This window comes from Vipera berus (assembly GCF_964194415.1).
Source record: "Vipera berus genome assembly, chromosome: 2".
Classification (NCBI taxonomy): Eukaryota; Metazoa; Chordata; class Lepidosauria; order Squamata; family Viperidae; genus Vipera; species Vipera berus.
Genome location: NC_138203.1, coordinates 270,746,179 through 270,771,808, shown reverse-complemented (window position 1 = coordinate 270,771,808; position 25,630 = coordinate 270,746,179). Strand labels below are relative to the sequence as shown.

General features: G+C 43.2%; 2 protein-coding genes across 2 annotated transcripts in view; both read left to right on the top strand.

Moving 5' to 3' along the window:
- The window catches only part of LOC308664609 (complement C2-like), a 57,887-nt gene extending 47,379 nt beyond the window's left edge, over window positions 1–10,508 (top strand). Inside the window, exons 15-18 of the mRNA XM_081322002.1 lie at window positions 1,944–2,035; window positions 4,340–4,466; window positions 6,983–7,032; window positions 9,471–10,508. Coding sequence (XP_081178128.1) covers window positions 1,944–2,035; window positions 4,340–4,466; window positions 6,983–7,032; window positions 9,471–9,659 — 458 coding nt within the window. The 3' untranslated portion in view covers window positions 9,660–10,508. The remainder of the gene's footprint in view (window positions 1–1,943; window positions 2,036–4,339; window positions 4,467–6,982; window positions 7,033–9,470) is intronic.
- A 6,575-nt stretch (window positions 10,509–17,083) lies between these two features.
- The window catches only part of LOC308661480 (complement factor B-like), a 46,833-nt gene continuing 38,286 nt past the window's right edge, over window positions 17,084–25,630 (top strand). The window contains exon 1 of the mRNA XM_081316413.1: window positions 17,084–17,320. Coding sequence (XP_081172539.1) covers window positions 17,263–17,320 — 58 coding nt within the window. The 5' untranslated portion in view covers window positions 17,084–17,262. The remainder of the gene's footprint in view (window positions 17,321–25,630) is intronic.

Below are 25,630 nucleotides of genomic sequence, written 5' to 3'. Positions count from 1 at the left end.
TAGCGTTCAGATTTCCCCAGCCAGAATGCTGGCTGAGGAATTCTGGGAATTGAAGTCCACACATTTATTTATTTATTTATTGAATTTCTATACCGCCCTTCTCCTGAAGGACTCAGGGCGGTGTACAGGGCAATAAAAGCACTACAAAAGTTACAAAAGTTAAAAGTAAAATTAAATTAATGAAGCCCTTACAATAAATAATTAAAAATACCCCAAACCCTTAAACCAGGCCGGCCTGTTCAAATAAATAGGTTTTCAGATCTTAGACTTGCTGAGGTAGAGAAACACTGCTCCAGGCACTGGGTCAATGTCTGACGTGCCCAACCAGAGACAGAGATACAGTATATTGTTGAGTGTCAATTGCCAGCATCACCCATATATTGATGATACTGTACCGTCTTAACACCAAATGACCTCTCCCAGCAATTTCATGTAGATGTTAAACAGGAACTGGGAGAATCGCAATCCCTGAAGCCTGAAGCACTCCACAAAAAAGGGACGTAGGGTTGAACCTGCCCCCCCCGCTCCTCCCCAATATTTAGAAATATTGAGTATTGGGGAAATGACTACAAGCTATTCTCAAGAAAACTAAGGGCAAAAAGATTGAGGAATATTTTAATGCTTTATTTTTTTTATAAAAAAAATCAATTGGAAAAAAACCCCATATCCTGCCTCAGCTTATCCAGACCCGGTCACTGACCAATTTAGACTGGTCAGCACATCCTTATCTTTGCGGTTCTAATGTGAGAGATTCTGAGGAAATTGGGAGGTTAAAACCTTTGCTATTTCAGAGGAAGGATGAAGAAATAGTTCGGAACAAATATTATAAAGAAATTCCACATGCTGAGTTCACATTTCTTGGCACGCTTACAAACAACCCAGCCCAGTTTCATTAGAACAATTTTTTTTAAAAAAAATAGAAAACAAATCTTGTAACGGGGTTTTTTCAAGAACAAAACAAAACAAGCAGTTCCTTCAGAAGAGGAAATTGCTCCACTCTAGGTGGCTGCCTTTCACCATTCCATTTTCTGAGGGGACAGAATGCAAACCATCCTTCCCAATCTTTTATTGGTCACGTTTCTTGCTCTTTCTGTTCAGAAACAGCAAAAGTGTTCAGTTATTTTTGTTTGAGGATGGGTCTTCCTTGCTCTTAGGTTTCCTGACCATAATTATTCATCTGTCTAAACCAGGATGTCCAATCTTGGCAACTTTACGATGTAATAATAATAATAATAAAGTTGGAAGGGACCTTGGAGGTCATCTAGTCCAACCCCCTGCTCAGGCAGGAAACCCTATACCATTTCAGACAAATGGCTGTCCAGTCTCTTCTTAAAAACTTCCAGTGTTGGAGCATTCACAGCTTCTGGAGGCAGGTTTTTTCCACTGGTTAATTGTTCTAACTGTCAGGAAGTTTCTCCTTAGTTCTAGGTTGCTTCTCTCCTTGATCAGTTTCCATCCGTTGCTTCTTGTCCCACCTTCAGGTGCTTTGGAGAATAGCTTGGCTCCCTCTTCTTTGTGGCAGCCCCTGAGATATTGGAACACTGCTATCATGTCCCCCCTCATCCTTCTCTTCATTAAACTACACATACCCAATTCCAGCAACCCTTCTTTATATGTTTTAGCCTACAATTTTTTGCTGGCTGAGGAAATTCTGGGAGGTGAACCCAAAGAAACTTTTCCAAAAGATAACTGGAATTTTTCTTTCTTTCTTTTTTTGAAAAAGCACCTTTGAGAGAACGATGACCTGATGACTGAGAATCTCCACAGACATCTGGGAGGTTAAGTCTACATGACTCTCATGTGTAGACTTCAATTCCCAGAATTCTTCACTCAGCCATGCTGGCTGGGGAATTCTGGGAGTTGAAGTACACAAGTCTTAAAGTTGCAAAGGTTGGACACTCCTGATCTAAACCCATAATTATATGTCCCTTTCTGCTCCACAGAACTCGAGCTTCTGAGTTTTGAGAAGGTGCCTGCCGAGTTCATCTCCTTGGACCACAAGAGAATGAATGTGCAGATCAAGACCAAAAGAAGTGTGAGTATTTAGCTCCCTGCTCAGGGATTCTGGGTAATGAGAGCCTGAAAGAGAAGAGGAAAGAATGGTGGAAAAATCTCTTAAAGAAGATGAATGGGGGGATGTTAATTTGCTTTCCCCTTGAAAAAAAAAGAAGTTAATTTTAAAGCATATTATTTATTATTTATTTATTGGTCAAACAAAATTACAAATTTGAACAAACAAAAATGAAGAAAAACTAAAATGTCACAGGGACGATAGGCACGCCCCCTTAGGAACTCTTAAATATTGGATGAGAAGTTAAATTGGAATTAAAACTGGGCAAGTTAGTAGCTGAGACAACTGAAATGGGTAAGATATTCCAGGCTTAGATAACTCTATTAACAAAAATCGAATTTTTTACAGTCAAGTTTATTTTTTTGTGATAATGTTGTTACACTCTTGTAAAAACCCATGCAGGGGTACTCTATGCTTCGTTGTATTCTAGATTTTGCAGGCTATGGGGAAAGTAGAAGTAGAATGCTCCATCCTTTTCATCCAGTGAAACCAACCAATTGTTCTCTACAAATGTCACACATACACACACACGCTCTCCAACTTATTCAGGGAGCAACCTCACAGGACAGAAAGCAGAGAAGCTTTATTATTTTTTTTTTTTTTTTGTCTCTGTCCAAGTTCACTTTTTTTTTCTGAATCCCACCAAAGCTGATTATGAAACCAAACCAAGAGTCGTGGGTTTTTGAGATGCGGATCTGGCTAAAGAAAAAGTTAACAGCATTGGCATTATGTAAATAATGTACAGGTATACGATTGAGGGACGCGGTGGCTCAGTGGGTTAGGACGCTGAGCTTGTCGATCAGAAGGTCGGCAGTTTGGCGGGTCGAATCCCGAGTGCCGCGTAACAGAGTGAGCGCCTGTTACTCGTCCCAGCTTCTGCCAACCTAGCAGTTGGAAAGCACGTAAAAATGCAAGTAGAAAAATAGGGACCACTGCGGTGGGAAGGTAACAGCGTTCCGTGCGCCTTTGGCGTCTAGTCATGCTGGCCACATGACCACAGAGACGTCCTTGGACAAGCGCTGGCTCTTCGGCTTTGAAACGGAGATGAGCACTGGCCCCTAGAGTCGGAAACGACTAGCACGCATAGGAACCTTTACCTTTACCTTTGTACGATTGAGAGGAACGGAGAAAAATATAAATACATATATTAGTTATAGCCATGTTTCTTAAACTTGGCATCTTTAAGATGGGTGGACATTAACTCCTAGAACTCTGGGAGTTGAAGTCTACCTGTCTTAAAGTTGCCAAGGGTGAAAAAGACTGAGCTAAAGTGACTGCGAGCCTTTCCTCTTTGCATAAACATATTCGGGAAATTTCATTTTTTCTGTCCCCATGACACTGCATTCACTTCATCCCAGGCCTATTTGTACCATAGGCTTAAACCAAGTAATCTCTCCCCTCTTCAAGCTGACAGCACTGAGAAGACAGCCTGAAGCTAAATAAGATTTGTTAGGCTGTGTTGCTTTACCTTGATTTAGAAACGCAGGACTCAGAAAAGGCAGGAAAACAATAGGCCACAGGAAGGATAGATTTACGTTGATCGTTTTCCCTGAGGCAGAGTTGGGAGAACTTGTTGTGATTCAGGGTCAGCCTGTGGGTTTGGCAGTTGGGTCGGACGACTCAGAGGAGGAGGAGGAGGGGGGTGTTGAAGAGCTTGCTGAGGGGGTTGGACAGCTTGATGAGAGCCCTCAGCCAGGCCCCTCTCACCTGGTCACGACGCAGACCCAGCTGTGTGAGCCTGACAGCGTGGATGAAGATGACCCACAGCTGGCCCTGTTCAAGGACGCCCGACGCAGGAGGCAGTCAATCAGGAGTAAACAGAGGAAGGCAATGGGGCTCCTCGGAAGGAGGCAGAGAGAAGCCACGCCCTGAACTGTATTTAAGGGGGAATGCGTGGGAGGGCTGGTTTGCTGAAGGCAACCGCTTGAAAAGCTCCTGTTTCTTGGTTTGTGTTTTGTTCTATTTGTTTTTGTAGCAATAAATTTGGCAGGCGTAATTCCAGCCTCTTGCCTTCTTGTAAAAGGGGTTGTCCCTGCCTTTTCTGCAGGGCCGGTAGCAGGCTGGTACAGAACAGAACTCGGCAATGAACACATCTTAAAGTTGCCAAGGTTGAGAAACAACCTTGCTGTAGGGACTAGTCGAGGCAGTCACCAGTATTCAAAACCTGATTTGAAGTCAACGCACAAGAATGGGTGGCGAGCCCTTGATGCAATGGCCCAATTCGCTACTCCAGTAACCGATCTGTTGTTAACCTGTTGTTTCTTGCAGCGTCCCACATGTGTTTCTGGAGCTATTCAGAAGATATATTCCAATGTGTCCAATGTTGACGAAGTGGTGACCGACAGGTTTCTGTGCAGTGGAGAAGAGAAGTCGTTGGAAGCATACACTTGCAAAGGTGAATTTTACCTGCCAAAGAGGTGTGATTGTATCCCCATTGTGTGTATAATGTCAAAGAAGGAGGGTTGAATTCTGGCCAAGCTGCGCCATCTATGTTGGAGTCACTAGATAAGGAGTGCTTTGTACCATTTCCGCTCGCCAATTGTTTAGAAAAATGGGTAACCCTTGACTTAACGACCAGTCACTAACAACCGTTTGAAGTTATAATGGACTTTTAAAAAGCTACCTGGGACTCATCCTCAAAGTCATAACTGCTGTACACTACTCCCATTTTTCCACCCCCACCCCCAGTCACATGATTGCATTTGGGGCGCTTGGCAACTGGATCGTATTTATGACCAGTTGCAGTGTTCTGTGGTGGCATGATGCCATGTGTGACTTTTTGGGATACACCGGATTCATTTAATGACCTTGTGGTTCCCTTAACAATCACACGATTCACTTAACAACTGCAATGACTCGCAAAAACGGTTGTAAAAGCAAGTCCAGTCACATGGTGTCTTGACTTAACAACCGCCAACAACTTATAACCTAAGTTCCAGCCTCCATTATGATTGTAAGTTGTAGTTTGAGGCTGTGCTGCATCTTCATGGCTGTTCTGATGACCTCATAAGCCAATCGGTGATCCCTTCAACTACCCATTAAATAGAACCAGGAACAGGATGCTGAATTTTGGATGTGAGAATATGGACGAAAGCCAGCGTTTCTTAACCTCGGCAAGGTGAAGATGTCTGGACTTCAGTTCCCGGAATTCCCCATCTAGCATGGATGGCTAGGAAATTCTGGAAGTTGAAGTCCAGACATCTTCACCTTGCCAAGATTGAGAGATGCTGATATAAGCAATATCCTGCGGGATTAAATCCCATGCCCATCTAGCCAGCAGTTTGTTTTCACAGTGGCCCACCAACTGGCTAGTCTCCAACTAGTCTCCAACTGACCACTAGTCTTCCAGCAGATGGCCTTCAGAGGCAGTCCCACAGCCATCCAGGCTAATAGCCACCGATCCTAAAGATGGGGTCAAGGCCCAATCAGTGGGATGATGAAGCACAGAGATTCTACAGAGCTGCACCAGAGCAGATGGCAAGTCAACTTTGCCTCCGGCTGAAATAAACTAGCGCAGAGCTGGGTGGGTGGGTAGGTAGGGAGACAAGTTACATAATTTTATTCTCTCTCTCTTTTTTTTTAAAGGACATTTTTTTTATTGAAAAGTTCTTCAATACATTTTATCTTTAACAATCCCTCCCCCCCACCCAACCCTTCCTAGCCCTCCCCCTCCCCTTCCTCCCTCCCCCCTCCCCGACTTCCCAGAGCTAAATACAAGGTGTAAAGGTAAAAACAATTTTTTTAAAGGACATTTAAGGAGTGGGGAGGAAAGATTGGATGCATCACATTGCTGGTCCCAGCTGGGCAAATATTTTCTAATAACAGAGGTCTTTCAGTCCAGGCTATTTCCTTACATGCTGAATCAACTTATTTATTTGGGGTTTTAATTGTGTACAGGGTCAATTTAATATTTTTAATTCGGTTTTAACTTTTGTATGTTGGATTTTTTAATTCCCTGTAAACCGCCCTGAGTCCTCAGGGAAAGGGCGGTATATAAATATAACTAAATAAATAAATAAATAAATATTATGGCAACTTTTATTTGTAGTACCCTTTTCCTCCTTCTCTAAACTTCCTTGGTTCAGTGCCTTGTAGGTTTCAGACACCCAAAGGATGAGATGGGGGTTAGGAATAATGTACATTTCCTGCTGCCCAAGTAGGCATTTTGTGGGCCAGTTTGGTATAGTGTTTCAAGGCACCAGATTAGAAGCCAGAAGGCCATGAGTTCTGGTCCCCGTTTATATATAGAAGTTTATTGGATCGTATTTTGAGGCAATCGGTCGCTAGACTGGGAAGTCAAAAAATATCTGTCTACCAACCCACATGTATCAGCATGGAACAGGATGATCCATAGCCCAATCCTTCATCCAACAGTGCATTGATGAATGAGGAGGAGGAGGAATTGCAAAATGCTTCTTCCATGGAACAGCTGGATACCAGCTGACGTAGTTTTGCATCTTGATGACCCAGAATGGTTTGCTGTTTGGCTTTATCAACCATAAGATACCAATTGGCATTTCAGATGAAGCAAGTGGGAGCAACTCTGCCATGTTTAACACAGAGGGAAGAATTCTAAGAAGTAGTGATCTTCACGAGATAATCTGTCCTCTTTTAAAAATAAACCTGTCCAAGGCTAGTGAGAAATAAACAATTAACTTTAAATAAACAAGTCCAGATTAGGCCAAGGCATTAGGTCGGTAGGTTTAGACGTTCTCTGTCTTCGGTCTCCCCAGATGTAAAGATACATCTCTGATCAGGAGAAAGAAAGAAGCCTGTTATTGTTCATCTAATCAGGGGTTAAGTTTTGGGCAGTTTTGCAAGGCCTGAAGTTTTGAACTTTTCCCTCCTGGAGGTGGCAAGAAGCGGTGAAGCTTGTCCTCTGTTTAATCTCCCTTCTCCCACTTTCTGCAGGTGAATCTGGAGGATCGCTCTTCGTGGAAAGGAGAGAAAGACATTTTCAGGTAATGAATTATGTGCTGGATTTGAATGTGGCACGTGCAGTGGCTGACGTTAGTTGGTCAAAGCTCTTTTCATCTGGGCTCCGCCCAGTCCTCCCGATGATCCTACCTGTTCCTAAGCCAGGGTTTTCTGAAATTTGTGATTTATTGCACTAAGCTAGAGTGGTACGACTTGACCACGATGGTTAGAACTTAGTTCAGTATGTGAACTTAGGCAAAGTCCTGCAGTCCTTCAGGGAAGCGATGGTAGGGGCGGTGATTAGAACCTCGTGGTGGGGATGGACGCTTGCTCACACTTTAGATCAGGGGTGTCAAACTCAATTTCATTGAGGGCCGCATCAGCATTGCGGTTGCCCTCAGGGGGCCGGGTGGGCGTGGCCTACTGGGTGGGCGTGGCTAAAGTGCATATGGCCTACTAGGTGGGCATGGCCAGCTCTACATCGTTCGCATCAAGGGTGCCTATGGGGGCCTGGGCGGGAGTGGGACAGATCTGAGGGTCTCTGGCAGAAGGAGGGTCTCTGGGCCAGGGCCAAGGCAGTGGGGGCCGTTCCCTCACTGTTTCCAAGATGGCTTCACGGGCCACATGATACCACTTCGCGGGCCGGATCTGGCCCCCAGGCCTTGTGTTTGACATGTCTGCTTTAGATGCTCTGAGAAAAGTTGAGATACTCTGCATGAGAAAAGGCAAGATTCCTCAGGGTGAGGGTTAGAAAATCTTCCCAACAAGCAGAAAGCCCTGCTCAAGAGTGAAGACCCTGGAATGGAAGAAGTTGACTCCCGTTTCTTGGATGTTTTTTTTTAATCCCATTTACATCCCGCCCTTCTCCGAAGACTCAGGGCGGCTTACAATCTAAAGCACAAATCAATGTGCTTAGCAATAGCCTTCATTCTATGTAGATGCCTGCTTATTAGGGCTTTCACCCCACCCCCAAGCGGCATTATTACAAAGTCAGCTTATTGCCCCCAACAATCTGGGTCCTCATTTTACCTACCTCGGAAGGATGGAAGGCTGAGTCAACCTTGAGCCTGGTGGGACTCGAACCTGCACTAATTGCAGGCAGCTGGTGTTACTTAAGGAGGCATTAGCCCACTGCTCCACCAAGGCTCTGGATGTGTTCCAGCAGAGGCCAGAGTACCTTCTGTTGGGTCTGCTCTACTTGGATTCTTGCAGTAAGCAGAAGGATGGGCTCGTGGTTGTGTGATCTTGTTTTCCAAAACAGCCTCTCTACCCCCCCCCGCTTTTTTTTAACCTCCTTAATTTTCCTGCAGATATGTCCCACTTGCTCTTCTTTTATGCTTTAAAATGTTTTAATTTAAAGTAGCTCAGGAAGGCAGAAGTTAGAATAGCAATGGTCAGCCAACACGTGTGGTTGCGGAAATAAGAATAAACCAAGAGTATTGTATGGGTGACTCATTGCAGTCACCACAGCCTTGGCGCTACGCGTTAGCCACTGTACAACACTAAGAGTAAATGCAAGTGTGTATCTGGAGGAGGCTACCAAGTACAACATAGGCAGCGGTGGGATTCAAATATGCGAACAACTGGTTCTCTCTGTGGATGCCGCTTCCGGAACTCCATTCTGGGCCTGGGCAATAAAAAATTAGCTACCGGTGCTGCCAAAGTGGTGTGAACTGGCTGAATCCCACCACTGTACGTAGGCCAGCAATCTCCAAAGTTGGCCAATTTAAGACTTGTGGACTTCAACTCCCAGAATTCCTCAGCCAGCTGGCTGAGGAATTCTGGGAGTTGTAGTCCACAAGTCTTAAAGAGGCCAAATTTGGAGACCCTGACCCTTGGCTATGTTTTAGAGATGAGGCCGAATGAAAAAGTCTCTGCAAGGATCCTCTGGCATGCAGGCATTTCAACCCTGCTTCTATTACCACATATATTCAATTAGTAAGAATCTGTGGGGAAGCAAAGGGACAAGTCATGCAAAGTTCATTGTGACATCACAATCAGAACCGCCTTGGACACATAGCACATGGTGTGATGGTATGGTGAAAGAATAAATAGCAATAGCATATATCGCATCATACTGCTTTACAGCCCTGTGTAAGCAGCTTACAGAGTCAGCATATTGCCCCCAACAATCTGGGTCCTCATTTTACTGACCTCGGAAGGATGGAAAGCTGAGTCAACCTTGAGCCAGTCAGGATCAAACTCCTGACAGTGGATAGAGTTAGCCTGCAATACTTTATTCTAACCACTACGCCATCACGGCTCTTGCATATAACATCATGATGTGCATTTTGACATCATGCTTATGAACAACCACCAATGGAAAATGGAAGCTTCCTTGTTCACAGCCACCCCAGGTGAAGGGCAAGAAACGATGAGATTTAGGTTGGCCAAGAGCATTAATAATCACAATTTGTGACTCACTGGATCTCATCCAGGTTATCTAGTTTATTATTTACAATTCCTTTGTCTTTCCCGATAGGTGGGTGTGATCAGCTGGGGTACATATGATCCATGTGTGCGGAAGAAGAAAAACGACAATGGGGAGATGATACGAGATCAGCCAAGCAAAGGAGACAAACCACGAGATTTCTACATCAGCCTCTTTCAAGTGCAGGATTGGTTAAGAAAACATCTGGACAAGTCCTTGAGATTCATTCCCATGCAGTGAACTTCTAGTATTTGCTCTTAACCAGAACTTAGTACAATATTTGCCAAGCTAGCAATCAGCATAATAATGATTAAAAATTACCTTGATGACATCTGGCGTTTGAAATACTGATATTTGCAGCAGAAGGATCTAAATTTGGTCCAAAGTTCATCATGTCAGAGCCTTCAATTCCTTCCACAGACCTTGCAAAAATGCCAATCAGCTGAAAATAAAATAAAAATAACCCAGTGGTTTCTTTCACACTATACTGTATATTATGCACCTCTGCTTGTCTTCCAAAATCCTTTGGTGATATTTATTCGAAAGTTAATCCTATTCCCCTGAAGCTTTCTACTGTTGATTAAGACAATGGCAATTAAAAGCTTTTTCCTTGTTCTTTCCCCCCCCCCACCCCGTGTTTGTTACGACTTCTTACAGAGCATGGCAACAGGAATACTGTTAAATAAACTGCCAGTGGAATAGCATATCTCATTTGACTCTTAATATAAATTCTTGTTCGCCTAGATTGAATTTCGGTGCGTAGGCCTTTGTGTGAGAAAAGAAAGGTATTTGAGCAAACAAATGAATCAGGAATTCATGATAAGCGGCAGTTAGAAATCACCAGGAAGCAATAAGTAAGTCAAAGCACTTTTAAATTAAAAATCCTGTTTCCTGTTTCAAACAGGATGCTTTTGATTCGAAATATTGAAGTGCCAGGAATGGCTTGCTACCTATATCCAAATTAGACTCTATGATGTCCATGGGAGGGGCAGGTCTTAGGACTGTGAGGTTGTGGCTGCCATCTGAACTTGTTGGACACACACATACACACACAACACCTGAATGCCCTTGTTTAGTATAATTACATTTTAAATTTGGACGTCATTTTGAAAAGCAACACAAAACCCAGAGTAAAGTGACCCAGAAAACCATAGTGCTCTGCTTAATCATTCATGCCCTTGAATTTTCTTCTGCAAATAAATGAATAACCTGATAGATGCATTATGGTTTTTTTTCATCCAGGATACAATCAGAGTAAGTGAAGAGGAGTGCGTGTAGTTTCAGGAAGTTAAAGGGGGGGAAAAACGGCTATGATTTTATGGTGGCATGAAACTCTAATACCCACTTTGAAATAATAGAAAATACTTTTAGTTCGGGACTTTAGATTTTGGCAGTGGTTGGCTCTCCAAGCTTGTTTCAATTTAGTTTCTGAACGTTTCATTACCCGACTAGGTAACATCAGGAGGATTTTCTTATCCAATTTTCTTGTCCTGTTTTATTTATAAGCTAAGGAAAATTGGACAAGAAAATCCTGCTGCAGATGTTACCTAGTCTGGTAACGAAACGTTCAGAAACTACCTAGGAAGATTCTGGAAAAGATAATCAAGCAACGAATCGACGAACACCTAGAGCCAACATGGGTTTGTCAAAAACGGATCATGCCAGACAAATCTTAATGCATTCTTTGACCAGGTGACAAAATTAGTGGGCCAGAGGAATGCTGTGGCTATAATTTACTTGAACTTCAGTAACGGATATGATAAAGTAGATCACAACCTACTACTTGATAAGATAGAAAAACGTGGGTTAGACAGCATCACCACCAGATGGATTCGTAGCTGGCTGACCGGCCGCACTCAGTGTGTGGTCCTCAATGGAACTGCATCTACATGGAAGGAAGTGTGTAGTGGGGTGCCCCAGGGCTCTGTTCTGGGCCCAGTGCTCTTCAACATCTTCACCAATGATTTGGACAATGGAATAGATGGGGAACTTATCAGATCTGCAGACGACACCAAGCTGGCAGGAATAGCCAATACTCCAGAAGATAGGCTTAAGATGCAGAAGGATCTTGAAGCCTTGAACACGGCGCTAACAAAATGAAATTCAATGGTGGAAAAAAAGGTTCTACATTTAGGCAAGAAAAACCAGATGCACAGGTATAGTATAGGTGGTATCTTGCTCCATAGTAGTAACTGTGAGAGAGATCTCGGAGTCCTACTGGACAATCTCTTAAATATGAGCCAGCCGTGTGCTGCAGCTGCCAGAAAAGCCAACACAGTGCTAGGCTGCATTAACAGAGGGATAGAATCAAGTTCATGTGAAGTGTTGATACCACTTTGCAATGCTTTGATAAGGCCATACACTTGGAATACTGCATCCAGTTTTGGTCACCATAATGTAAAAAAGATGTTGAGACTCTAGAAAGAGTACCGAGAACAACAAAGATGACTAGGGAACTGGAGGCTAACATATAAGGAACGTTTGCTGGAATTGGGCATGTCTAGTTTAATGAAGAGAAGGACATGATAGCAGTGTTCCAATATCTCAAGGGCTGCCACAAAGAAGAGGGAGTCAAGCTATTCTCCAAAGCACCTGAGGGCAGGATAAGAAGCAATTGATGGAAACTAATCAAGGAGAGAACCAACTTAGAACTAAGGAGAACTTTCCTGACAATTAGAACTACTAATCAATGGAAAAGCTTGTCTCTAGAACAGGGGTGTCAAACTGTCGGCCCGCAGGCCAGACGTGTCACGTGGAAGCTGCGCCCACCCCATTGCCGTCAATGGGGAAAAAGTCACGATACGTCGCATGACGTCATGTGACGTCGCGAGTTTGACATGTCTGCTGAGAAAGTTATGGATGCTGGAGGTTTCAAGAAGACATTGGACAACCATTTGTCTGGAATGGTATTCCATTACTAAATGAATGGCGGTGTGTAGAAGGCTACCTGTATAAAAATTGTAAATAAATGACTTGTGGTCGTTGCCCCTTTCTCTCCTTTTTTTCATATAAAACCGAAGGAAATAGCAACTGAATATAAGTGTTCTGAACCAGCCTGCTACCGGCCTTGCAATAAGGCAAACCCCTGTTCAAACAGTAGAGACTGGAGAGCGTCTGAGGCTGAAAAGCGTCTGCCAAGATTTATTACTCAAACACCAGAACAAGAAACAAAAACACTGGAACTTGAATCCTCAAACGGAAGGGTTGCTTTCAGCAACCAGCCCCTCCCCAAACACTCCTTTTATTTAGAGATCAGGGCGTGGCCTCCCTGTGCCTCCTCCCGAGGAGTCCCACAGCCTTTCTCTGTTTGGTCCTGCTCGACTGCCTCCTGCGTCGGGCGTCCTTGAACAGGGCCAGCTGTGGGTCATCATCCTCCGCACTATCGGGCTCACGCAGCTGAGAAGAGGGCCCCGGCTGGGGGCTCTGCGAAGCCTCCAAACCATCATCAGCCGGTTCGTCTCCCACACACTCCTCCTCCCCCTCATCTGAGTCATCCGAGACATCTGAGCCGGCTGCCGGACCCACAGGCTGGCCCTGAGTCACAACAATAAGTGGGTGTGTTTGCTGAAAAAAACCCAATGATTTAGAACCATCAGCCTTCCCACTCTTCAAACATGGACAGCAGCAGTTGGACTTGGGACCCAACAGAGCCAGGAATGTCAAGAAGAACTCACACCCTTGCCCCAAACAATGGATTTTTCTCTTTTTTCTTCTGAAGGATAATAAAGTTATACATTCATCACGTCACAGATAAAAATGATAAAAATACCAAGAAACAAATTCAGGTAACTTATATAAATAAAAGCACGCACACGTACAAACGCATATACAACAATGGATTCTAGATAAGATGTTTGGCCTGCCAGAAGTTGCCTAAAAGAGTTCCATCTAATGATCCTGGGCTTAAGGTAAAGGTAAAGGTTCCCCCGCACATGCGTGCTAGTCGTTTCCAAGTCTAGGGGCCGGTGCTCATCTCCGTTTCAAAGCCGAAGAGCCAGCGCTTGTCCAAGGACGTCTCCGTAGTCATGTGGCTGGCATGACTAGATGCCAAAGGCACACGGAACGCTGTTACCTTCCCACCGTAGTGGTCCCTATTTTTCTAGTTGCATTTTTACGTGCTTTCCAACTGCTAGGTTGGCAGAAGCTGGGACGATTAACAGGCGCTCACTCTGTTACGCGGCACTCAGGATTCGACCTGCCAAACTGCCGACCTTCTGATCGACAAGCTCAGCGTCCTAACCCACTGAGCCACCGCGTCCCTTACCCAGAGTTAAAAGAGTTAGCTGGGAATACTTGAAATTCTTAAAGCGCATCTTAAAATTGGGACTGGTATTATCTTTTCAAACCCGGCAGACCTGGGTTTTTATTTATTTATGGACAGTGAAGAAAGTTAAAAGACAGCAATTTTAACAATCCAACCCAATACAACTGAGGACACATCAATTCCAATTTATAAGAGGGCAACGTGGCCAACCGAGTTGAATTAACCTATTGGCTCAAAAGTCTGGCTCTGTGTTTCTTCACCTTGTCCACTTTGAGATGCATGGACTTCAACTCCCAGAATTCTCCAGCCAGCCATGCTGAATGTACCAAAGGGCTAGGTTTTGCATTGATGCTCTGCCTTTCTTCTGATTTTGAGGCTTTCTCCTTTCCTACCCCACCAGTCCCTACTAGTCCCACTACAAGTTGGGTTAAAAAACCCCAAAACAAAACAAATGTTTCTACATTTTTATGGAGAATAGGATTGAACAGAAGCAATTATGACGACCAATATGGAACCACTTACAGTATTTAGCAACACTTGGTGGAGCAGTGGGCTAATGCCTCCTTAAGTAACACCAGCTGCCTGCAATTAGGGCAGGTTTGAGTACCACCAGGCTCAAGGTTGACTCAGCCTTCCATCCTTCTGAGGTAGGTAAAATGAGGACCCAGATTGTTGGGGGCAATAAGATGACTTTGTAATAATGCCGCTGGGGGGGGGGGCGAAAGCTTTATTTGTGTGGCCACAAATAGAGCTGGGAGTTCTGGCGCCCACCATTTGCACGAGTGGGGCTGTGCACGCCTGCCCACCACTAACACAGCCCAGTTGTGAATAGGCCATGGCCCAGTAGTGGGCTGTGTCCTACAGGTTGGGGACCCCCTGCTCAAGCAGAAGACCCTATACCAGTGGTGGCGAACCTATGGCATGCGTGCCAAGCGAGCGAGCGTAAAAGTGGCATTTGGAAGCGTTTGGAAGTGACAGGGCAGTAAGTGAGAGAGTGAGTGAGCAAGCGGCATTTGGAAACGTTTGGAAGCGAGGGGGCAGTGAGCAAGCAAAAAAGTGACGTTTGGAAGCGTTTGGAAGCAACGGGGCAGTGAGCGAGTGAGCGAGCAAGTGCCGTTTGGAAGCTACAGGGCAGTAAGTGAGCGAGTGAATGAGCAAGCGGCATTTGGAAGCGTTTGAAAGCCACGGGCCATCCAAATCTAAAAATGCTTTTAGAAAATTTTACAACTTTGGCAGACAATCCTACAAGTCACCAGGAAGGAATTTTCTAGCAATGTAGCAGCTGCAAAGGTGGATTTTAGTAACAGATTTTTACAGTTCCGTAAGATGAAGACAACCCTGTGTTTTCTTACTTCTCCAGATAAAGCCAAATTTGAAGAATTTGATCTTTCACACTGGTTAGATTTGGGAAATCTGGAAATGGAGCTATTGGAATTTAGGACAGCAGAGTTAGTTCTGAAAATGACATAGTTAAAATGAAATCTTTGTTAAAGAAACAAAACATCAAGTCATTCAGCTCCATTGTATTATACATCAAGAAGCTCTTTGTGCCCGGGAAAGCAGCAAAAACTTTGACAATGTCCTCAAAGATGTCACAAAAATGGTGAATTACATCATGGCTCATGCTCTGAATTTACGATAGTTTCAAGCAGTTCTTGAGGAGGTTTGGGCACAGTATAATTGTTTACTTATGTACAATAACGTTCGGTGGCTGAGCCGAGGATGAGAGAGATTTGTAGCCTGTTTGGATGAAATTAGGCTGTTTATGAATGAAAAAGGGCAGGAATATCCACAGCTCACTGATATGGCCTGGCTTACCAACCTCATGTTTTTTTTTACAGATTTTACACTACACTTCAATGTACTGAACAAACAACTGCAAGATGTAGGGAAATCAGCCGAAAGGATGTTTTGTGATATCAAAACATTTGAGAGAAAACTGCAGGTTTTTGAGAGAGACCTTGAAAGTCAGCAGGTGAAATATTTTCCAAATCTAAAAATGCATTTAGAAAATTCTACATTTGCAGACAATCCTACAAGCCATCAGGAAATCTATAAGGAATTTTCTAACATTGTAGCAGCTGCAAGGGTAAATTTTGTAACAGATTTTTACAGTTCTGTAAGAGGGAGACAACCCTCTGGGGTTTTTTTTACTTCTCCAGATAAAGCCAAATTTCAAGAACTTGATTTTTCCTGCTTACACTGGTTAGATTTATGAAATCTGGAAATGGAGCTATTGGAATTTCCAAAAAACTCTATCTGGAAAAATAAATTCTACGACACCTGAGAAGATAGAAGGGATGACAAAGGACAGCACAGTTAGTTCTGAAAATGAAATCCTTAAAGTGTGGAATTCTCTGCCAAATAATTTTAAGTCAATGAAAGCACCTGGGATTGCTTTCCTTACCTTGTTTGAATCATCTTATGCTTGTGAGCAGCTGTTTTCAGCTTTGAATTATATCAAATCTGACACCAGAAACAGACTAACAGATGACCTGAGTACTGCATGTGTTGCTCTCAAACTTACAAAGTATGAGCCAAGGTTAGACAAATTATCAGCATGCATACAACAGCAAAAATCACGTTAATTGTTCAAAAGCATGCCAACTGCAAACTTTTACCTTTCAATAAAAAGTTGTTTGTATCATTGAAAGCTCTGTTATTGTGTTTTTCTTTAAGACAAAAAATGTTAATGTATGAGTTGTTTTTTCTAAACTAAAACTCAGTATTCAGGTTAAATTGTTGGCACTTTGCGATAAATAAGTGGGTTTTGGGTTGCAGTCTGGGCACTCGGTCTCTAAAAGGTTCGCCATCACTGCCCTATACCATTTCACACAAATGGTTGTCCAATCTCTTCACAATGTTGCCATGAAACTCTGTGTTTCGCATTGTTTTGAAGGACTGGTACAGACCATGTGTGTCTCCTTGCTTTTGTTTGCACTGCCTACTCCCAGACAATCCTGAGATCAATTATCCTGAGTTGAAATCAGTTAGACTTCATATTGTGCTCATAGTCCATGCTGATAAAGTCTTTAGAAATTATGTTTAATTATCACATGCCAAAAAAATTGCTGTTTGTATTGTAGTTTGTCTTGATTAATAGTGGGAGACTAGAAGAACAAACAAGGAGGGTGGGTGGTGGTGAGTAAGAACCATGGGCCTGGGCTCCAGCATAGACGCCATTGCTTAGCAATAGCAGGGTCCTGATACACTGCAGTAATCCTCTGGCATAATTCAAATTGTGAAACTTTCCTTTGTAATATTAAATCTGGGGATTTCCCAGTTGACCTTTCCTCCTTTCCTGCCTCCCAGATTCAGTTTTGCCCAATTTCATTCCCAAAATCTTGGGAATTCCTATCCACCTGCAGACCAAGGTCTTCTGACCTCACCCGTCTCTAGAATTGCTTAATGGACTGTGTGATTTCCCAAAACTCAGCTGCTTTTGTCAGGGTGGGGTTAGCCAGCAACACGTTTGGAGGGAGGAAAACCAACATTTCATAAGCAGCTCCCTGCACGGCTGCTGTCAATACCAAAATAGCAGCAGAGAAACTGAAGGGTGGACGAGAAAGAGAGGCAGGAATGCAGAGGGCTCATCCGTTCCTTTACATCGCCATTGTGCTTGGGGCACTTGGCACAGGTAAGCTAAAAAATTCGAGAAACAGCCGGTGAGTTTCCTCCAGGTACCTAGAGCAAGGTTGTGCTTGGAGGAAGCTAACGGCTCTTGAAGCCTGAAACTACTCAGACTTTTATTCTGCTGAAAATGAAGCCAGGAGGGTGTAGGAGAAGGGTTGTCACATGAAAATAATGATGTTTTAAAAAGTTTTTTTTTAACTCTTTGCTAGTAAATATTTGCTGCTTTCTCCTTTTTTGCCAGTCTTTGCTACCTGTATTCTGCATAGCTGCTTTTTGACATCTTCAAAACAAGGGATTGATTGTCTATTTAATTTTAGCAGCTAAAGCTATTAACTGCCCAGCTTAAGAAAACTTTAGATCAGAGGTCCCCAACCTTTTGGGCACCAGGGACCGGTTCCATGGAGAGAGGTTTTATTGCAGACCGGTGGGTGTGTAGTTTTGTGTGATGATTGCATCCCATGGATGGGGCTTTGTTTGTTTGTGCAGACCGATTGCTGGCATGCCGCTGCCCAGTACTGGTCCACGGATCGGGGTGGGGTGGGGGGTGGGGGGGGTGTTGGGTTACCTGCTCTAGATAATACTGCAACTGTGTTGTGGATTAACAAGGCCTCTTCAATTGCTATGCTAAAAAAATAAATAAATCACAAAGTTAGAATAATGAAACTTCAGAGGGAGGAACCACAGTTCTATCAAATTTGGACGGTTTATCTCAATAGCAATAGTCCACAATATGGCAACATTTTTATGCATGGTAAATTTGTGTGTGTAAACTGTGATTTTTTTTTAGCAGAGATTTTGTACTTTCTATGTTTTTTTCACTGTGCATCTTTGATTTAATCATAGTTTAATCATAATCCTGTTAATAAAAAATATTCAATAAATAAAAATAAATTTCAATAAAAAATATTTCTAACTGCTTTTTGACATGCACAAATATTGGATGGAGGACTTATAATGGTTCTTCAATAAGAGGCAGCTTTTAAGAACCAACATTCAGTGATGTAGGCAGCCTTATAGACATTCACTTAGCTGAAATGGTATAGGTTCTCCTGCTTGAGCAGGGGGCTGGACTAGAAGACCTCCAGGGTCCCTTCCAGCTCTATTCTATTCTACCTTATATGACAATGTCTGTGCTTTATATGCAATATTTATGAAAAACAATCAAGAGATAGTTACACAGAATTTTTGGAGTCTAAGAGAGGAGAAAGCTTTCAAAATGAATTTTGAATTTTGAAATCAAACATTATCATTTCTCTTCTGAACTGCACATTTGAAAAGACAGAAATGGGCAAAGGTCTGTTTCAAAATCTGTTGAAATGCCTTGGATGTTTTTCAAAATCATTTAAGTGTAAAAATTGTGAATGCAATATATCTTTTTGTTTACGTAACCTTTACACTGGCATATATATTTAATGCATACACAATAGGTTTCATTTTATTCTTACAAGGAAGTTTTCAGCATTATTATAAGGCATTTGTCATTTATAAAGCATGGTGTGATCACCTGGTTTTTCCCCTTTTTCCAGTGTATGAAAAGCTACATACGGGCAAAGGCTTACATTTCATTTATTTAACTAATCTTATTTGTTTATTTAATTTATACAGCTGCCCATCTCAAACACATGATTCTGGGTGGCTAGCAATCTTTAGAAACAAAATAACAACCATTATAGTCCTCCTTAAAAATAATTGCACCGGAAAAGCATAATCTCAGAAAGAGAGGTTTATAAGCCTAGCACTTTTCCTGATTTATGCGGAAGGTTTATTAACTGGCTTCTGCATTTTAACAGCAGCTTACACAAGGCTTAGTATATCTTAAGTAAGAATTAAACTGAGATTTACCACAAAGATAAAGATAAAAGGTTGACTCAGACTTTCTTCCTTCCAGGGTTGGTAAAATGAGAACCCAGATGGTTGGGGGCAATATACTGACTCTGTAAACCGCTTAGATAGGCCCCAGGGCTGTAAAGCACTGTGAAGCGGTATATACTGTAAGTCTAAGTGCTACTGCTGTTGCTAAAAAGCAGAGTGGTTGTGTTCTCTTTCTTAAAGTAGCTTGTTTGCTTTTTGCAAGATTGTAATCAGTTTTTAGGCCGTTTATAGTGGTTTTTGTTTGTTGTTTGGTCTGCTTCTGTCAGAAATAAAGAGGGCCCTAAGGCCTAGAAAGTTTCTGGCTATTGGTTTGAGGCTTATGGTGAGGCAGGCCATATTGACAGCAGCAATGGGACTTTCAGAAACAATCCTTCCTAAACAAACGGGATTAGCTATTAGACTAAGTACACTAAACTGCAGGGTTATTGACAGACCTGCAACATTCATCTGGACATTTCCCAATCGGAAGAATTTGTCAATATTATACCCACGCTTGCACACATGCAAAAGATAAATCAATTTGTCTCTCAGAGGGGTGTAATCCATAGCTTACCAAATATTACAGGACTTCATTTCTCAGCAACCTCCAGTATACATGGCTAATGGGGAGGGATGCTGGGAGTTTAAGTCAATAATAATAATAATAATAATAATAATAATAATAATAATAATAATAATAATAATAATAATAATAATAATAATAATAATAATAATAATAATAATAATAATAAGTCAACCACACCCAAAGGACTAGATGGCTTCTCTGTAAAGCAGAGTTTCTCCGTCTTGGCAGCTTCAAGATATGTGGACTTCAACTCCCAAAATTCACTAGTCAGGATGGGGCATCGTGGGAGTTGATCTCTACACATGTAAAAGCTGCCAGGATTAAAAACTGCTGTTCTAAAGGGACATACCTGCTCACAAAGGACCCCTCCCCATAATGCATTTTGCTAAAAGCCCACATTTCTATTATACACATTGCCGGTTTTGGGGAGGCAGGGCACCACAGCTGCCATCTTGACTTTTTTGACCCCATCCCCTATGTTTTATTTCCAAGGCCAAATGCCTTGCATTTCCTTGTATTCTAATAAACTTCAGCAGACCTTTGTGATTTTGGACTGCCAGTGAGAAGGGAGAGAATCTTGCCTCACGGACTATAGTAGTCCTCGACTTACAACAGTTCATTTAGTGACTGTTCAAAGTTACAATGGCACTGAAAAAAGTGATGTATGGCATTTTTTCACACTTACGACCACTGCAGCATCTCCATGGTGACGTGATCAAAATTCAGGCACTTGGCAACTGACTCATGTTTGTGATGGTTGCAGTGTCCTATGCTCCTGTGAGCACCCTTCTGACAAAGGAAGCCAGATTCACTTACAACCTTGTCACCAACTTAACAACAGCAATGATTCACTTAATAAGTGTGGCAAGAAAGGTCATCAAATGGGGGCAAAACTCATTTAACAACTGTCATGCTTAGCCACAGAAATTTTGGGTTCAATTGTAGTCGTAAGCCGAGGAGTACCCTATTCATCCCACAGCCAAAGGAAAAGGGTGGCCCCATCTTTCTTTCCGCAAAGATGGGGTCCTGATGCAGCTTTCAAAATGTGGGGTTATAGAATATGACCAATTTCAGATTTTGGAAGTGGGGGGGGGTTCAAATGCAAACTAAGCCCACCCTTCCCCAATGCAGCCCATGCAAAGGAATGGGGAGACCAATAACCAGCTTCCCAAACCAGTGTGACTCCAGATTGCCTTAGTACTGCACTGCCTGAGGTAAAATGGCCCTGGGTTACTTCTCTTTTCATATCCCTTTTTTTAAAAAATGGGGAATTGTATTAAGGCAAGATAGTTTCAGAGCTTGACCTAAAAAAAATGAGCTCCTTGGACTTCAGGGTAAAGGAAAGGGGGAAAGAAGTTTATTGAATCAAGATGTCCTTAACTTTAAGTTTTTAATATATACAGGTTTTAATGTAAATGTACTTTTTATGTCTTTAAGCCACCCAGAGTTACTTATGGTAAGATGGTGGCCAATAAAATTTATTTATTTATAAACAAGCAAGCAAGCAAGCAAACAAATAACTTATAACAAATAACTTAGGGTAAATACATTCAGTACAGGTAGTCCTCAACTTGCAATCTTTTGTGGTTCGAAGTTTCAACAGCACTGAAAAAAGTGTCTGATGACTGTTTTTCGCACTTAAGACCGTTGCACCACTCCATCGTCATGTGATTGTAATTTGGATGGATGGCGCTGGCTCATATTTATGACGGTCGCAATGTCCCACAGTCACGTGATCATCTTTTGCGACCTTCTGACAAGCAAAGTCAGTGGAGAAGCTAGAATCACTTAACAACTGGGTGACTAACACCTGTGGCAAGAGAGGTCGTAAAATGGGGCAAAACTCACTTAACAGAAAGCTTAGCGACAGAAATTTTGATTTCAGTTGTGGTCAAGGACTACCTATATATAACACCACAGTCCTCAGATCTTGAGTAATATTTTACTCAACCCTGAGTTAACCTTTGCCTTTCAAAAGAAGCTGAGGCTAGCTTTCACCTCAGGTAACAACCCCAGCTCACAACGGTTTTTCAAACAATGAAAATAATGTGCAACAGGGGAGGACAAAACCTCAAATTCCTAGCCTAGTTCCTGATGTCCCCTAGAGGGAAGCAAAAAAGTCAAGATGGCAGCCGCAGCCAAACAATCAAACTCTCCCTGTTTTGCAATGCAAGTAAAAAAAATAGCAGGACTGAGGCTGCCATCTTGATTTCCTGCCTGTGCGTTGCAAGGGAAATCTAAAGGAAGGTATCTCCTCTACCTCTGTGAAGATCTGACCTGGAAAGTTAACACAACCCAGGTGGCTAGAAAGGCCCAACAGAGGCTTCACTTTCTTAGGGTCTTGCGGAAGAACAGGGTAGAAAAACGGCTAATGACCCTCTTTTACCGGTCTACTATAGAGAGTGTCCTCTCGTATGGTATTGTGGTTTGGTATGCTGGTCTGACAGCCGCGGACAGGAAAGTATTACAGAGGGTAGTGAGCACAGCACAAGACATTGTGGGCTGTTCCCTGACACCATTGGATGACATCGCCAGGGCTCGTTGCCTTGGAAGAGTGAGGAAGATTCTCAGGGATGACTCACACCCTGGACGGTATCTCTTTACTCTCCTACCATCCGGTAGGAGATATAGGAGTATAGCCAGCCGTACCAACAGGCTGAAAAATAGCTTTTATCCGTGGGCTGTTAGGCTTTTAAATGGGACATAATCTCTGTGAACTTATGCAGAATTGACTTGGGAGGCCGGTGTGTGGTGTAGTTGGTTCACATGGTGTGGTAAGATGGAGGGTTTGTTGTCATTGTGTGTTGGGGAGAGAGAGCACGGGGGGAGGCTCAGCTAATCTCAATGTACACATGTTGTACTTTGACAACAAAGGTTTATTATTATAAAGGCTGTCCTCACTTAGGGACCGTCTGAAGTTACAATGTACCTGCCCAAAACTACCTAGGACCCAGTTCTGAAGTTGCAATGGTCACAGCTCCACGTGGTCAATTTATCACACTTTGGATACTTGGCAATCAGCTCACATTTACGGCCATTGCAGCTTCCTGGGGTGATGTGGCTGCAGTTTTTGACATTTTTGCCATTTTCCATCATTTACTTCCCATTTCCAGCCATAAAACAGCCTTTGAAAGCAGGTTTGCTTAATGACTGCCGCATGCACTTAACAACCGCCACCAGAAAGACTGTCAAATCTGGCACCGTTAAGTGGTGATCTGCCACATCTTACAACTATAATTCCACGCTCAATTTCAGTCATAGGTTGAGGGCTACCTGTACACCTTGACCTGAAAACCTTTACACATTTGGCTGCGTCCACATAACACACTGAGGTTATGGAAATGGACCATTTTCCCCCCTTAACCAAATTATTGGATCAAATCCCTGCCCTTTGCACATAAGAAATAGGCTTCCATCATGTGGTTGCATCGCCATCTTGACTTTTTTGACTCCTCAGGAGCCCGATTGAAGGCTTATCATTGCATTTAGCTGGAATTTGAAACCAAAGTTTGCTGTTGACTCCAAATTCTGATTCCTGAGGACAGAAAAACAGTTTCTGCCCCTCTGACTCAAATGCTAAGATTCAAGGACACCGTTCTTGATAAGCTAGGTTTATTACAGATACACGGAAATCTATAATTAAAGCAGAAAGCCAGCAATTACCAACTAGCTGCCTGAAGCCATCTATATAACATTCCTGAGGTTCAAAACCTAGGCCAGTGTTTCTCAACCTTAGCCATTTTAAGATGTGTGGACTTCAACTCCCAGAAATCCTCAGCTGAGGAATTCTGGGAGTTGAAGTCCACACATCTTAAAATGGCTAAGGCTGAGAAACACTGCCTTAGGGATCCTCTCCCCACCTCAGTGAGCCAAAAGGAAGCTATTCTCTCTCTCTCTCTCTCTTCCATTCGCCTTTTGGAAAAGCACCTTTGAGACAATTACAATCATGTTACTAACTTAACAGCTGCAGTGATTCACTTAACAACTGTGTGGCAAGAAATGGGACCAAACTCACCTAACTTACTTAATAACTGTCTCAATTAGCAGCAGACATTTTGGGCTCAATTGTGGTCGTAAGTCGAGGATTACCTGTATAGGCTCTGGTCCCGCCTTAGGCCTGAAGTCAGAACTGGGAGACTTTGGGCCAGTCCCTTCCCCCAGTTCTAGGGAAAATCATTTCTGGAAAACATTGCCAAGAAAACGACATGGACTTTTTCATGTAGTTGCTGGGAGTCAAGATTGACTTGCAGTCATCAAAAGCAAAATTAAAACTCATATAGCCTAAAGGTTGGGTATTCAGGATCTGGAATGGTGTTTCTCAACCATCAACTTTAACTTCATTCCACACATCTTAAATAATATACTGCATCCATTTTTGACCACCATGTTACAAAAAAAGATGTTGAGACTTTGGAAAAAGTGCAAAGAAGAGCAACTAAGATGATTCAAGACGTGGAGACAAAAATGTTGCAGGATTTGGGTTTGGCTAGTCTAGAGAAAAGAAGGACTAGGGGGGACGTGATAGCAGTATTCCAGTACTTGAGAGGTTGCCACAAAGAGGAGGAGGGGTTGTGTATGTAGAAATGCCAGGCTAGTATAGCCACCACAACACCAGGTGGCATTGGTTAGGCGTCCTGATTGGCCAACCTGTCCAGCGGGAAATATACAACACCGGGTTGGGTGTTACCTGGCAGGCGGGAAAATAGAGCAAACAGGTTGACTGGGTTCATGGGCATCAGTAGGCTATAAGAGGACACTGGGGGTTTTGGGACTGAGTTACATCTTGTAATCAATAAAGGTATCTTGTACTATGTTGATTAGTTCCTGTGTCCACGCGGTAGCCCATGGTACAACAGTGGTGATGAAGGTGGGATCTCGTGAAGCGCAGTAAGTCAGGACTCCGGAAAAGCCGGACAGCGTCTGCCGCATAAAGCAGAGAGACTGCAGCGCACCGTGGGAAATTTTAAAAGCCGTCAAACAAAGGCGGAAGAATGTCGAAGCTCAGCAGCGTGAGGGAATTTGATGTCCAGCATCCAGAAGAATGGGAAGATTATGTGGGGCAAGTAGAAGGATACTTATTAGTCAACGGCATTACTGAGGACCGCAAGAAAGCGGCATTTTTATTGTCCCTCAGCGGACTGGCAGTTTACAAAGTAGCTGTGGGACTGTGCCACCCTGACACTGTCGCTTCAGTTTCGTACGCCGAATTAAACAAAAGACTGAGCCAACACTTTATGCCTAGATGATCTGAGCTCTATTGGAGAAGGAAATTCGAGTGTAGGAATCAGTTACCAGGCGAATCTCTTACAGACTTTGTGTCAGCAGTATGAGAAGCTGCATGCCGATGCAAGTTTGCCGACCTGGACGAGAGGATCCGGGACAGAGTGGTCTTAGGGTTAAGGGATGAACGATTACAAAATAAGGTGATCGCGAAGCCCACCGGGGACCTTCAAGAGGTCCTGGATGACAATGACACACGAGTCCACCGACCTACGAGATTTCCCCCTTCATAGCAATGACACGAGTGGCTCTATTCACCAAGAAAGCCTTGTGGACGGCGGAGTGGGAGACCTTGAATTCAAAAATGAGATAGACGAAATAACCCAAAGATTCAAGAGGACTCCAATCTGAAATGACCACCGCGACATCGCAGGAAGGCAAAGGAGGCCAACAACATCAACCAGATCACAGAAGGACATAAACAACAGTCGCAGAGATGCGGAGCAGAAATGCGGCAGCTGTGGAGGAAACCACTCGAGAGCATCATGCAGGTTCCGCAGTGCAAAGTGTCGCGCCTGTGGCAAGATGGGTCACATCCAGGCCATCTGCAGAAGCTGGGTCTGTGACAGCCTCCACGACTTAGAAGCGTGGGCACCA